The 16,490-nt window shown below is 40.3% G+C and overlaps 1 protein-coding gene across 2 annotated transcripts in view; it reads left to right on the top strand.

The window, feature by feature from the left end:
* LOC131221222 (ATP synthase subunit O, mitochondrial-like) overlaps positions 1–16,490 on the top strand; it is a 30,595-nt gene that overhangs the window by 899 nt on the left and 13,206 nt on the right. Inside the window, exons 2-3 of one of the 2 annotated variants that reach the window (XM_058216414.1) lie at positions 586–639; positions 7,316–7,559. In XM_058216414.1, coding sequence (XP_058072397.1) covers positions 586–639; positions 7,316–7,559 — 298 coding nt within the window. The remainder of the gene's footprint in view (positions 1–585; positions 640–7,315; positions 7,560–16,490) is intronic. The other variant, XM_058216419.1, reaches the window with a different exon arrangement.

Raw genomic sequence — 16,490 nt, forward strand, 5'->3', positions numbered from 1 at the left:
GAAATGATTTTTATTTGGGCAGCATGCCATATGGGTAGGGTAGCCACATTTAAGTGATCCAGACTGTGCATTTCAATGGGCTCACTGTGGATGGTCGAAGGGATGAAAGTTTCCTCTATTGAATACTCCCAGCCATCAGATTGGTGGGTCTTTTTCTTCTATTGCATATGATCTGTGGACTCCATTTTATTCTTAACCATCCATTTTTGGGTAACAATCGGATGTCTGGAACTTGAGTTGTCCAGCGGGTTCGGATGAACAGTTTTGGGTCTCTGAAAAGTATGAGCTTCCCATATGGAATGCTGATGCAACCAAAATTCCTCTAGTTTGGGCCCACCATTCTATATTTCCTATTGCAGATGTACTACTTGCTCGCCTCATTTTAATATGCACAGATGGTGAATCCATTCATCCTCTAATATTTTGCTTATTTCTGCTATTCAGATGCTGCAATAATTTGTACTGTCCTCATTCTGATATATCTTTCCTATTGATTATTTTCAGAAAATGGTATTCGTTGGTTACTTATATAAGTAGCTGGTTCTCTTGGTATGGCTGTGGTCTGACTCATTGTTCTTCTTTTAGCAGAGTTTGAGGAATTATGCAACTGCAACCAGTTCAAAGGAAGGAAAAGTGAAGGTGAAATATATTTTTCAACCTTTTGACAATATGAGAGCTGTGTAAATAGAATTATTTTGTACTATATGAGTTATAAAAGTGGCATTCAATTGAAGAACATGTTTCCCTACTCATTTTACCTCAGTTATTGTGAGAAATTCCCTCAGTTTTTGACATTTCAGTTTCCATCTTCAACCTGCCCAACAGTTCTTGTTCTTGATATTTTTTTGGTTGGTAAGGGGCTGTCTTTCCAACTAGTGTTCTAAATTGCAGCACATTATTGGTATGCTTAAAGGAGTACACAATATATGGTTAAAAAAAAACACCTATGATGGCAAATGCCTTGTTATCTTTGGGTACTGAATACTAGCATTTTGGGGCTAGGAAAATGTTCGATCTGATGTTCTAGATACCTTACCTTTTACAGCAACAGCTGTTTTGGTGTACATCTCTTCTGATATCAGTCACAAACCATGATCTGGTAGAAGGCACCAGGTTTATGCTATTATTGTTTCGATGTTGCTAGAGTTGCAAGTTTCTTGAGTAATGAAGTTTCTGGTGGATCTCCACTGTTTGCTGTGTTTTTGCACAAGTTGAAGTGAGACACGATTTCTTTGAAAGCTGCCCCATATGTGTTGCCAGAGAAGAATGTCAAAATCGCCGTCTCAATCTTGACCACAAGCCCAAAGTTTTTGTTAACATGAACAACCACTAACTTTCAGCTTTTCTAGGTAGCTGAGTTAGTTGCTTTCTAACTGCGTGTTTCGAGAAGCTGACCTCCATCTCATATTTAGCCGGATGGAGTTTTGAAACTTGAAACAGCTCTCAAAATCCTCCACCATTGCCCCAAAAGAACAAATTTAATGTGCCTCAGGCTTCTAATTCCTAAAATTCGTCTTCATTTTCCTTCTTGGCTTGCCCATCACTTCTTTGAAGGACATTCTTTCTGATCCTGTAACAAAAAATGTTGCACACATAATGGCAAATTGGAAAATGTTTCCTTAATGAAAGTGATCTATCCTAAGGAATGAGTGATAGCAACCTTCAACGATTCCATGAGCAAGAAGCCATGGACCCCTGGTGGAGAAGCCTGTACAAGTAATCATCATGTCATTGTTGCATTGAAGATGATACATGCTCTTACGAACCTCAATTACTTGAACAAATTGCAAAGTAGAAGCCTTTCTAAAAGTGGACGAAAAACAATCGGCTGTTAGGCTAAATAGGGAGCAAGAGAAGGGCCCTCGGTGCTCTGTTCGAAATAACCCTATGTTTGACCGAAGGATTTTGAAACATCACCAAATCCACCTTTTTTTTTTGAGAGGTGTCAACAAATCCACTTTCTTTAATCCAAAATCCCATCCCTCAATAGCCTACATGAAGGGATCTATTTGCTCCCATCATTAGTCATTTCTGAATTAGTCTTGGCCATTATGTCACCATGGCTTAATCTGCCATTATGTCACCATGGCTTAATCTGTAGGTGGCTTTGGTAAACTTGTTTTCCCTGCATAGATTCTCTCACAAACAACACCACTCTAGTTGGACTCATTCAAATGGCTCATAATTTCCTTGAGCATACTTCCAAAACTTTTACGAAAATCTCATGCATCCTCCCATTAGTTGAATGTTCTACTTCTCCCATCTTTCACCTCATTCTCCTTTTGTTCCTTCTTTCAAGCTTCTGTAATTTTTGCGAGTTTTGCTCATCTTTATCGGACTTGGGTGCTTGAACATTATGTTAATACCATCCTTGACAAATGAATGGTCAAATGGGTGGTAGTTCAATTGTCCAAGTAAATGCACCATATCGTAGTCCTGCAGGCATGGTCTCCCAACAAGATGTGAATTGCATCATGGAGGTTACATCACACTACAACTCATCCATGTATTAATATTAGAGAAGGATACTGAGTACTTGTATTTGATAGAGACTTCACCTTGTTCCAATGGATCTAGTAAAGATGTGGATCTGCATGTTCTTTCAGTTTTAGCTTATCTAAATGTGAGAGTGTGTTCTCACAACTTGTCCCATCTATTAGAATCATGCGTATCTTCTCACCAAAATTGCAAGTGGTGTGAAAAATATTGTGCTCCAACCATTTCTTTTTTTGAAAGATAACTGAAACTTTCATTGAAAAAGTGCTGAGATAGTGCCAAAGCTAGAACAACAGAAACAAGAAACAAGAAACAAAACAAAAATGAAAGAACATAAGAATTACATCTTTCCCAACCATTTCTTTTTTTGAAAGATAACTGAAACTTTCATTGAAAAAGCGCTGAGATAGTGCCAAAGCTAGAACAACAGAAACAAGAAACAAGAAACAAAACAAAAATGAAAGAACATAAGAATTACATCTTTCGCAACCATTTCTTTTTTTGAAAGATAACTGAAACTTTCATTGAAAAAGCGCTGAGATAGTGCCAAAGCTAGAACAACAGAAACAAGAAACAAGAAACAAAACAAAAATAAAAGAAAATAAGAATTACATCTTTCCCAACCATCCATTGCCCACCGTTCATTCCGTCACAATGTTCCACACATTACAAATGACCCAATCGACATCATGGGAGACATTATGAAAGCATCTACCATTCCTCTCACCCTAGATAGCCCACAATCCAGCAAGGAGATAGCCTCCAAACTGCGTGCACACTCTTGCGGAATGCCACCTTGTACCAAACTAAAAGAAGGTCGCTGATTTCGAAGGTCATAGACCACACTAGATTGAATCTAGTGATGAGAGGTGTCCAAACATGGCTAGCAAAGTTGCAATGGATGAGCAGGTTAACCAACGTTGCATTGGACATACACAAAAGATAAATATTCAAGATGATCAATGGGTGCTTTTGAGGATTGTTGATGGTCATAATTCTATTCCTTCAGGCATGCCAACCAAAAGCCCCTATCTTGGGAGGAGCGCCATAATGCCACACATGAGAAGTCTTCCCATAACTCTCCTCTTCTTCAGAAGCATGAAGTAAAACGATTTAACTGTGAAGCTTCTTAATTTGTCTTTTGTCGAAATCAAACTATCGCTTCCCTACCCTTGGCTTACAAGGATGCAACCATTCCAACAAGCAACATACTGTTCCACCTTCTCATCTCGAAGGGATCGGCGGCAAGGCGAATACTACACAACTGATTCGCCATGAAGCTCAAATTACTTGTCGATCGTTATGCTACTTTCCTTGGCTAGATTAGTAACACTCGGGGAACCGATCCTGAAGTGGTAAATCACCCAACCCCGCCGCCCCTTATGCTTCATTCCGAAGATGCCTTTCCAAACAGGGGAAGCTCTATAAATAGAAGAGTTCTTAGTCCACCATCCTCCATTCGTACATCCATATTTGCTAGCAACCACCCTTCTCCAAAGAGCTCACATCTTTGTACCAAATCTCTGCCACCATTTGCCCAAGAGGGATTTGTTCATCAGCTCCAAGGATTGAATATTGGCGCCACCTTCAACAAAGGGTTTGCACACTTCACTCCACCTCAGAAGGTGAAGCCTTTTCTTCTTGGCTGAACCTCCCCAAAGAAAATCCCACCTTAACCTATCCAAGTGATGAAGTACCGCCTTTGGGCATTTGAATAGAGACATGAAATGGATGGGAAGATTGGATAAAGTTGCTTCAATAAGGGTAATCTGCTTGCCAAGAGTATATACCACCCCCTCCAACCTGCCAATTGTCTCTCAAACCTCTCCACCACCTTGTCTCAAAGATGCTTAGTTGGCTTTCCAATACATAGGGGAAGGCCCAAATAAGACAAGGCGACTGATCCTGCCTTGGATCCCAAGAGATCAGCTAGGAGACCATTTTCTTCCTTGTCCATATGGATTGTGAACCATATGGGTTTCGAGTAGTTCGCGTTTGGGTAAATTTACCTTTTGACTTGACAGAACTTCAAAGCGTTGGATGATCATACTTAGATTATTAATCTTAACTTTGCCTGCCTTGTAAAAAAGAATCATATCATCCACAAATCGAATATGGGAGATTGGAGGGATCTCATGGCTCGCTTGGATCCCAATAAACAACCCCACCTCCTGACCTTTGGAAAGCATCCTACCCAAGGGTTCGACAATGATGGCGAACAAAAAAGGGGAAAGCGGACCTCCTTGCCTTATGCCTTTTGAACATTTGAAGCAACCTTTGAGTGATCCGTTCACTAAAATCGTGAATCTAGCCGAACTTAACACATTCCTATTGTACTCCAACTATTGCCCTTCATTTATCCCTAGCATCGACCAATAACCAACGTCTCCTGCTATCTCCATACACATTTGTTGCATTTTTTTTTTACAACTTGTGCCTTATCATCACATGCTCTTTATTCTAATGCTTTACTTTTTATTGCACACAATTTGGTGTCTTTGACATAGTCTCTTTCCTTGACCAAATCCGCTTTTACTTTGGACTTATGTGAAGGACATTCAAAAGCACGATGTCGTAGCTTCTCACACTTACATTACATGAAGTGCTACCTTTTTTTAGAAGATAACAAAGGTCATTCATTAAAAGAGGGAAAGGGAATTCCCAGAACAAAGGAATGGATGGACAAACACCTGCAAATGCAAGATTGAACACAGTGGGATTAAAACCACCGGCCAGCAGAGCAAATGAAATATTTAATTTGCGAGCAAAAGCTTTGATTTCTTTAAACAAAAAATGAAGAGACAATGGGGTGCAACCTGCCTCATTAGCCCTACTAATAACCTTTGTAAGCACACATTCAATAGAGATGCTAATGCCAAAAATGCTTAAATACAGCTTGACAGCTTCTTAAGGAGGAAGGAAATAGCCTTCATCTTCGGGTCTGCCCTGGAAGGATCATAGAAACCGAAGGCCATCTTTCCCCTGTTGTCAAGCAGAATGCCACCCAAGCCGAAAGCTTGAACATCTCTATTAAAAGCAGTAATCCTTCATCCAGAGCCACCTACCATCCCTCAACCTATGGGAGGTCCCGTGGCTGTCTTACATGGGAAGTTAGCTTCTTGTTCCATCATCGATGTTGGTGCTTTGGGGTAGTGTGTTGTCTCCGAAGTCTTGGTTGTCTTACATGGGAAGTTATCCTGCTGCCTCATTGTTGATGGTCCTTGTGGGATGTTGGATCATCTCCCAAGTCCGCAATTAATTATCTCTTCTGCCATCAATGCAAGTGTGTAAGCATTGGACATTTTAAACACATCTTTGAGAGCCAATTTATTCCTAATATCCGTGCTAATACCATTAATATATCTTGAAAACTTTTGGTCTCTGTACTAGTGCAATCTTGCTCGTGATGTCAATGCATGAAATCCCTAGATATATTCATTTAACGATTTGTTTCTTTAACGGACTGTGACATCTTTCCTAGAGGTTTTGTGTGTAAGTCATGGGTAAGAACTTTCTTTCCACCTTCTTCTTCATTTTTCGCAAGAAATTACCTTTCCCTTGCCTTGATGGATTCGTTCAGCTTGAAGATTGTTTGACCGTTGTTAATATGTGATGGAAAAACTTCTTGGCTTCCAATTTAACCTTCTAATGGTCTTTTTGTCTATGTGCAAAGGACTGTGGGATTATGGAATTTCTGCATTAATTCCAGATTTATCAACTGTCAAAGAATTTGATCATTGGTGCCTTCACCAGTTGTGGCCATCTGTTGTTGACTTTCTTTGTGTCCTCGTGCTCTAATTCCAGCCTCCAAATTCCCTCCATGTTGGAGCTCTCTCACTCTATTAGTATGTTGGAGCTCTCTCACTCTATTAGTATCATTGTCTAACTTATGTGTGAGTTGATATATCCACTGTGTCACTTCTTTTGAAGCCATCATGAGACATGTAGAGTCAAAATCTGCAGGGAATAGTCTCGCCTTAAAGGGGCGGGGACACCCTGTTGTCATAAAAATAAAAAATAAAAATCTGCAAATGCTCACCCGTTCTGATACCAAACTCGATGCTCAAATCGCAAGAATGGATGAAGAATGCACCCACTAGAATTCTAGAAATTCTCTCATTTGCTACCTGTATATACTTGAAACATTTTGAAACAGATTCTTTCCCGCTTCCATTCCTGTATCTGTTGGCACTTAGCTTCAAGCTTCATGCAACCCTACTCATAGAACAACCCCTATTTATAGATCCTGATGAAACACCCTAAAATGCTTATTAAATTCTAACAACATTTCCCAACTGTTAGATTGATTCCACATCAATAAAATCTATCCAAAATAGCAACAAATGAATGTTCAAGGATTTTTCAAAAATTTAATGTCTAAAAAGTAGCTTTTGCAAATCCAGAGAATCAGCCTCCATGATCTTCAAAGAATCAGCAGAATCTTGAACTAGAATCCTTCAAAAACAGCAATTGTAGACCCTGAAATTTAGGCCCGAAATCATCAACGAACAGGCACAGCCCACAAATTTGACACTTGATGGGCTTGGGGACTTGCATCAAATTGTGTAATTCTTTCCAAGACTCTGTGATGTCTGTAGTTGAATGAATCACATGGATAATAGTTCACAATTTTGTTGGTGAATGCATTCTAAAAATTCTTCCTCTTATACTTCCATCTTTGTTGTGGGGTGATTAGCTTTTAGGATTATTTTACTGACAAGAACATCTATTGCTCTTTTACTTTCCAGTAAATTTTATCTTTTAAGTGCTAGTTCTACCCATGCTGATTTTCTCTTGGGGGTTCTCCATGACATTGCAGGTACCTTTGGCTTTGTTTGGAGTGTCTGGGAACTATGCCTCTGCTCTGTTCCTTTCAGCATCCAAAGCTAACTTGTTGGACAAAGTTGAATCCGAGCTTCTTGACCTTGTCGAGGCTTCCAAGAAAAGTTCTGTGTTTTCACAGTTCATAAACGACTTATCAGTGCCTGGAGAGACCAGAGTAAAGGCTATGCAGGAGATTTTTTCTGAAGCTGGATTTTTAGATATCACAAAGAATTTTTTGGGTATGACTTCTCTGCATCTAGGGATTTGTTTCTCATCTAATGAACTTGTAGCACTTGGAAATTGCTAGATAATTGAATTTATAGAAACATATCTTTGGGGGTATAAATAACATGTGACTATGGTATTTATTAATTATTATTATTATTTTTGCATACGAATGACAGCATAAGCAGTACTAATGTAGGCCCATGGCCTACTATAGTGTCCAACATATGCTGATTTCAGACTGTTTGTTGCTATATTAGGGCCTAAATGTCAGGAATGACCATTTACTATTTGTGGAAGATATGGAGGCTGATTTAAAGATGTAATTGATATGAGGGCTGATTTAAAGATGCGATTGAAGATTTTGAGGATTATTTCCTAGATTTGCTTTTCCCAATATTGGGCTTGTTGTCATCTTAGATGGATTAGATTGATTTGAAATCGATCAGTAGTTGGGGGATTTTCATTACAGATTCATAGAGATTGTTTTCAGGGTCAATGGGGGTGGAGTTATGCAATTCAAATTTTCTGTGTGAGGTTTAGGTATTATAGGTTTGACATCAATAAAGTTATTTCTCCCTCAATCCTAAACAAAAAGTTATTTCTCCCTCTCTAATCAAATATTCTTGTGGGTGTATTCTTATCACTTTCTTTGCGGTTTGGGTGTCGAGATCACATTGACTCAATAACTAGGTTGCACCATTTTGGGATCAAAGTGGGTCATCTTTGGGGATTTTCGACTCTAAATAATCTTCTAATGGCTTTGAAAGGGGTGGCATAGGAAGAGTTTCTGCAATTAACCCAATTGATTTGCACACTCACAGATCAAGTGTGTCAACTCACGTACATGGTAGACAATCTCACTAATCAAGTGGAGAGCTCCGACATGGAGGGAATATAAAGACCGAAGTTAGAGCATCTGGACACGTAGAGAAATGCCCCAACCAAGGTCCTAACCAACAATGGGCAACCCTAACTTGTGAAGACACAATGATTGAATCCTTCGATTGTTGGGACATGACAGAGAGCTCAGAATTAAAGTAGAAATTGTTGAATTCTGTAGTCAGTTACATGTTGATGACTCCATTGATTGATTACGGTAGAAAAAGGTAAGGTATCCAAAAACGATTACGTAACGGCTATTACGGAAAAAAGACCAGTTATGGCCCCATTACAAGGCCGATATATATATATATATATATATATATATATGTATATATTAAAATCATAGGCAATCGATGTCTGGAAGGTAGGCATTCCAAATTTTCTAAGTTCAAGTTTTCTTGAGTATTGTAAGAAAAAAAGGTTTGATATCAATAAAGTTATTTCTCCCTCTCTACTCTAATATTCTTGTGGGTGGACTCTTGTTCATATTTTTTGCAATTTGGGTGTCGAGATCTCATTGACTCGATAACTGGGTTGGACAATATTGGTTTCAGAGTGGTTCATCTATGGGTATTTTTAACTCTTAAGTCATTTCCTAATGGTTTTGAAAGGGGTGACATAGGAAGGGTTTGTGGAAGCAACCCAATTGATCTATACACTCATAGACCGAGTAGATCAACACATGCATACGGGAGGAAAAATCTCACTAATCAAGTGAGAGAGCTCTGACATAGAGGGAATCCAGAGACCGAAGTTGGTGCACATGGACACGTAGGCGAATCGCGAATGTCCCCACTAAGGTCCTAACTAACAATGGGCAGCCCCGACTTGTAAAGATACATTGATCACACCATTCGATTGTTGAAACGTTTGTGGAATTCCATGGTTGGTTGCATATTGATGACTTCATCGATTGGCTAAGCAAGGTTGAAAAGGCAAGGTATCAAAAACTGGTAATGTAATTGCTCATTATGAGGCCAATAAAATATTTTTTCAAAAAAGAAGAAGCCTATAGCGGCTATTACGGGAGTTGTAACAACCTTTATATCCCATATCGTAATGGTAACGACATTATAAGGAAATCATGGACAATTAGAATGTTAAGTTGGTAGCTAAGTTATCTGGTGACAAGTTGGCATGGTGGGACTCCAAGCTTAACGAATCTCCCAAGGTAAGGAGAAAGTAAATTTTTGAGAAAAGATGAAAAATAAGTTAAAAAGTTCTACTTGCGATTTATGCTTGTGACTTTTGTCAAAGATGTTAAAATTTAAGTGAAGGGAATAAATCGGTAAATGAATATGCCATGGAGTTCCATAAATTAATATCACGAGCACGTTTTTTTTTTTTTCCTGAGTATGAAGACCAAAAGATTTCAAGATATCTTAGTGTCTCAACTTGGGTGTCAAAAATGAATTGGCTTTCAAAGATATATTTAAGATGTTCGATGTATATACACTTGCATTAAAAGCCGATGAGATAATTAATTGGTAACTTGGGAGACGATTTAGTGCCTCACGAGGATGATTATTAATGATGGGACGACATGCTAACTTTCCACGTAATGTAACTACATGGCTTTCTATAGGTCGAGGGATGATGGGCTTGTTGGGGCACAAAAAATGCACGAGTCAATAAGAATTTGGTTTGTTGCGCATTAAGGTTGCAAGATAGGCAGGCCTGCCCATCGCATGACCCTCTCTCTCTTCCTGGATCTCTCATTTGCACAGCATTTTTCCATTGAGCGTCCCTCTCTTTATAATCCCTCTCTCTGGTGAATAGGGTTGTTCGTGAATAGTGTTGCGCAGGAATAGTGTTGTGCGTGAATAGCGTTGCGCGGGAATAGTGCTGTTGCGCGGAATGGCGCCCGTGACACATAAATTGAGGCCTCACACATGTGAAAGCCTATAAATACCCTCTCCTCCTCTCATTTGCATAATCAGAAGTTTTAGAGAGGTGCCAGAAGCAATGAGAGAGAGAGGAGCAGGTATTGAGAAGATGTGTTGTGTGGACCCGCACAACAGAAGATGTGTTGCGCAGACCCGCACAATAGAGATGTGTTGTGCACGCTCGCACAACAAGGTACACTGCATATGGGTGTAACAAGTGTACCCACAACTCTATTCTTTGCAGTTTTGTGGATTCTTTTACGGTCCGACCTCGAATATATATATATATATATATATATATTCAGCGAATGTCGGCTTAAAGCAAGGATCTTGGACCCGCACAACCCTTCTGTCGCCCTGACGGATGCAAAACACACCGAAATGCTGTCGAAATTGCCATTGGATTACTTATTTTTTATGTCATTGTGCCGATTTATTGTATTTTGTTTCAGAATTAAGGGAAACACGATGATGTAAACGAACCTAAAATCAATAAAATTTATGATGATGAATATTTTTCTGTCTTCTTTGTTATTATTGAATAAGATAATCTCTAAACGAAATACATTCGTTTCTTGTCGAAACAAAATGGTGACTCCACTGGGGACATCCTCTCCTTAATCTCTAAAACAAAATACAATTTTATTTAATTAAAATAACTGGTACTATGTTTTGAATAATAGATATTCCGTCCTTACACAACTGCAATGGTTTTTCTCCCGACTAATGCAATTGTTTACTTCACACCCAATGGATTCGCGGTAGATTATATCGATAATACGTGATCACCGCTACAGAAAGTACCAGAGAAAGTTGAATCAGTTACGATCAAAGATAGACAATGCCAGATGATGTCTAAAATAGTTTATGCTTCACCAGCAGTGTAGCAAGACGATGAAAGATGGATGATAGTGACATTCGAAAGACGAAGGGTTCGATCTGTTCCCACAAGAAGTATCGTCCCGCCAAGTACGGTTAGAGGGTCGATTATGCGAAATGTCACGAGGCGCAGCCTCGCCTCAGTCACGCAATTATTTCATTCGAGAAGGACTGAAAAGCCCATCACTCTCGAATGTCTTCCAGTACCGCCAACTACAACTATAAAGACATCTTCCACAGAATCATTACGAATTCAGAAGAACAAAGGGAAAACCGTTGTGACAAGCGAATGTTCGCGTACAACACTCCCCCAAAGAATTTAACACGAACTCATGCACCAAGGACATTGCGATTCGAGTCAGTTGGTCCTTTGAAGTAGCAGTACGCTGGTTTCGAATCCCACAATAGTTCATCTTCCTTAGTAGAGTCGCCATTTTGTTTCGACAAGAAACGAATGTATTTCGTTTGGGGATTATTATTATTATTATTTTTGAAAAGTCACTGAATATATTGAAAAGGAGAAAGGGGAGAAAAACAAGGGGAAACAAAAACGGGAGAGAATGGGAGTTTCCGAGTAGGCAAAAACAAGCCATTACACCCCAAGAAACAGAAAATCAACTTGGTTAAAGCCAAGACCATCCATTCAATCAGGAGACGCTTGGCTTTACTGGCTATAGCCATGGCGGGATTAGAGATATCCCTAAAACACTTGTTGTTTCTTTCTTCCCAGACGGACCACTAGATTGCTATGATCGCCATGCGCCAGATCCTTGTCTTCTTCTTACCCAAACTGGCCCTGTGCCAGGCTTTGATGAGGAGGGAGACCGAATCAGGAAAACACCACTTCAAATTGAAGCAGTTGAGAAAATCTGTCCAAATTTTTGAGATGAAAGGACATGAGAGTAAGAGGTGGTCAATGCTTTTTTCATTCTTCATACAACATAGGTAGATGTTGACAATAGACATGCCTCTTTTTCTCAAATTGTCCATTGTGAGGATTCTTTTGGACCCTACTAACCAGGCGAAGGCAGCGTGTTTGGGGGGAACAGAGTACTTCCAGAACTTGAAAGGAGGGAGGACCTCAGTGAGGATCGAGCCTTGGTCCAGTTGCTGATAAAAAGATTTGACAGAGAAAGTGCTGGAAGATTTATCTGCCTTCCAAATTAGCTTGTCCTGACTCAAAGGATCTTGCGTGCTCGAATGAATGCGCTGAAGAAGACCCGCCAGCTCGTCGATCTCCCAGTCCTAAAGCTTCCTCCTGCAGTCTATGATCCAGTCTATCTTGCTGTCTAGATATGTATAGCAGTCGGCTAAAAAAGACTTGGGGTTGGAGGCGAGGCGATGAATATTCGGAAAATCGGCTTTCAAGGGGGCTTCGCCCACCCAAGTGTCTTCCCAAATTGGATTTTGGCCCCATTTCCCAGGCTAAAGCCGAAACCTGGGAGAACTGCCTTTTTTACAGACATAATCCCCTTCCAAATGGGCGAGGCCCTATATCGAGAAGAATCTTTTGGCCACCAGCCACCGCTTGATTTTCCGTATTTTCCTTTGATGATCTTGTTCCACATGCTGTAGTCCTCCAAACTGAGTCTCCAAAACCACTTACCTAGAAGGGCTTTGTTCATCCTCTTCAAATATTTTATGCATGCACCCTCGCACTCGGTCCGCTGACATACTTGAGACCAATTAACCAGGTGAAATTTGTTGGAGTCTTCCTTGCCGTTCCATAGAAAATCGCGTCTGAGTTTTTCAAGTATTGAGATAACCGCTGTTGGACATTTTAGGAGAGACATGAAGTATGTCGGGAGATTGGAGAGGGCTGCCTTGATGAGAGTGATGTGGCCTCCCAAGGACAAATATCTGCACTTCCATCTGACCAGATATTTACCGAATTTGTTGATGACCTTATCCCAAATGGATATAGGGGGCGGCCCCAAGCATAGCGGGAAACCAACGAAAGAAGTTGGCAGGGAAGTGGAGGAACACCCAAACGCGAGGGCGAAAGAACTGACCTCTTTGTCCTTAAGATTAACACCAAACATTTTAGATTTGGATAGATTGATTCTAAGGCCCGAGACTGCCTCAAAACACCTGATTGTAATGCGAATATTGTTGATTTTAACCAGGTCTGCCTCGTTGAAAAGGAGGGTGTCGTCAGCGAAAAGAATGTGGGAGACTGGGGTTAACAGACCTCTCATTTTGATACCATTAAGAATGCTCGCAGATTGCCTTGCCTGAATCATTCTGGAAAGAGCTTCTCCAATGATAAGAAATAGGAATGGGGACAGGGGATCTCCCTGTTGGATGGCTCTGGAGCTCTTGAAGAAACCCTTTGGGGTACTGTTGAGGAGGATAGAAAAATTGGCCGACCCTAAGCACTCTCCAATCCATCTACACCATTTGTCGGGGAATCCCATATGCCTCATCATGTATTGGTGGAATTTCCAATCAACATGGTTGTAGGCCTTTTCGATATCAAGCTTGCAGCAGATAGATTTACGGCCGTCTTTAAAAGTGGAATGAAGGCATTCATTAGCTATCAACGCACAATCTGTGATCTGTCTACCCGGGAGGAAAGCACTTTGGTGGGAGGATATGATCTTGCCGAGAGAAAGCTTCAGACAGGAGGCCAAGACTTTGGCCAAAATTTTGTAGGGACCCCCAGTCAGGCTTATTGGTCTAAACTTTGAGAAAGAACTAGCGCCCTAGACTTTAGGGATAAGTGCGATGAAGGAAGATCCAAGACCTTTGGACAGGATTCCTCTGTCATGAAATTCTTTGAAGAATAGCATGATATCTACTTTGATCAGATCGCAGAAAAAGATGAAGAAACAGGGAGGGAAACCATCAGGGCTCGGGGCTTTGTCACTGCCGAGGGAACTCAGAGCCATCTTCACTTCTTCCTCAGAAAAGGGAGCAACAAGGGAATCAGCCTCGAGCAAGCTGAGACTGTCAAACTGGAGAGAATTGAGGCTTGGTCCGTTCCATTTGTCCTCGCTGAGAAGGGAACTGAAATAGAGAATTGCTTCGTTAGTTATTTCATCTTTATCCTCGACGCGACGACCATTGGCATGGATGATGCTTATTCTGTTGTATCTGGAGTGCATGCTGGCAACCGAATGGAAGAATTTGGAATATTTATCCCCTTCTTTCAACCATTTAGCTCGGGATCTTTGTTTCCACGCAATTTCATTATCTAGGGCCCTCGCCAACAAAGACTGAATGAGCTGAATCCTTTTGGATAAACTGTCCATAGACGTATGAATCATCATAGATTTTATTGATTTAATAAATAAGATAGAAGAACATTCATCATCATAGATTTTATTGATTTTAGATTCATTTACATCCTCGTGTTTCCCTTGATTCTGAAACAAAGTACAATGAATTAATACAATGACATGAAAAAGAAATAATCCAATGACAATTTCAGCAACACTTCGGCGTGTTTTGCATCCGTCAGGGAGACAAAAGGGTTGTGTGGGTCCAAGATCCTTGCTTCAAGCCGACATTCGTTATATATACATATATATATTATTGGAGGTCGGACCGTCAAAGAATCCATAAAATTGCAAAGAATAGAGTCGTGGGGACACTTGTTGCACCCATATGCAGTGTACCCTGTTGTGCAAGTACGCACAACACATCTCTGTTGCGCAGGTCTGTGCAACACATCTTCTGTTGCGCGGGTCCACATAACACATCTTCCCAATACCTGCTCCTCTCTCTCTCTCTCTCTCTCTCTCTCTCTGCTTCTGGCACCTCTCTGAAACTTCTAATCATGCAAATGAGAGGGAGGGGGTATTTATACGCTTTCACATGTGTGAGGCCTCGATTTATGTGCCATGGGCCCCGTTCTGCGCAACCTAACAAACCCCCACAGCAACACTATTCAAGTGCAACACTTTTCACGCGCAACACTATTCCCGTGCAACACTATTCACGCACAACACTATTCACTAGAGAGAGGGATGATAGAGAGAGGGCCGTGCAATGGGAGAATGTTGCGCAAATGAGAGATCCAGGGAGATAAAGAGAGGGCCGTGCAATGGGCAGGCCTGCCTATCTTGGAACCTTGATGCGCAACAAACCAAACTCCTATTGACTCGTGCATTTTTTGTGCCCCAACAGGGCCGATGTCTAACCGTTAAAAAAACCTCAACTCGGGGGGAAGGTGGTTATGGATGAGTGGCTAGTGCATCCAAGATGGGGCAAACCAATACTATTTTCACGTGCTTTAAGCGTGGGTAGTTGGGAGTTGGGACATCGTTCTTTTCGCTATCCTAAACATCAATCCACAATTAAAGTAAATTTGGCCAAGGAGGAGAATATGTTGAAGTCACTCTCGACTGCAAGCAAATGAAAGCCGAAGATGACACAAAATATGCCGAACATGCATACGAGAATGGGGTGCACATGTTGGAAATGTAACAGATGTGTATGGTGATAAGGGCAAGCCATTGGTTATTTAATGGACTATGTTATCAATGCCGTGGGGTGTTTGATGAGGGGCAATGGTTGTGACACTATCTTTTACACCACTTGCACTTTTGGTGGGAAGATGTGTATGATTTTGGTAGATGATGGGGGGAGCAATGAGAATATTGCTTCACAAGAAATGGTGGATAAATTAAGACTCAAAGAACATAAACATCCACGCCCATACTAAATTCATTGGCTTAAGAAAGGCCAGGAAGTCTCTGTTAACCTTGGATGCTCACTTTTCTTCTCTATTGGATTTAAGTACAAGGGTGAGGTTTGGTGTGACGTAGTTCCCATGGATGCATGCCATATTTTATTGGGAAGACTGTGGTTATGAGACATAGATATGGTTCAATTGACTTAGGCTAACACCATTCATTTCTTAGGCTAACACCATTCATTTCTCAAGAATGGTGCTAATATCAAATTCAGTGTTTTAAATAGTGGTAGTGTGTTGCGTAGTGCCCAACCCTTTGTAGTGTGTAACGTAAGTCACACAATACTTTTATTTTTTAATTTAAAAGTAGGAAAAAATATGATAAATAGTAAGAAAAAAATAAAACAAATATAAAAATGCCTAAAAGATGATTCATTTTTTTTTTTTCAAGTATAAGCATGTTCAAACAAGTAATTAGTTATCATTTATCAAAAGCCACATATTAAACCAAATCAAATCATGATCACATCATCAACTTTTTAAGCAAACCACTTTAATTAATAATGTCTAATTGAGACCACAAGTCACAAGTATGAAAAGAAATTAAAATCCCATAGGTTGAGAGTATTAAGTACAAAATACAAAATACAATTATC

The sequence above is a fragment of the Magnolia sinica genome, chromosome 1 (assembly GCF_029962835.1).
Source record: "Magnolia sinica isolate HGM2019 chromosome 1, MsV1, whole genome shotgun sequence".
Taxonomy (NCBI): Eukaryota; Viridiplantae; Streptophyta; class Magnoliopsida; order Magnoliales; family Magnoliaceae; genus Magnolia; species Magnolia sinica.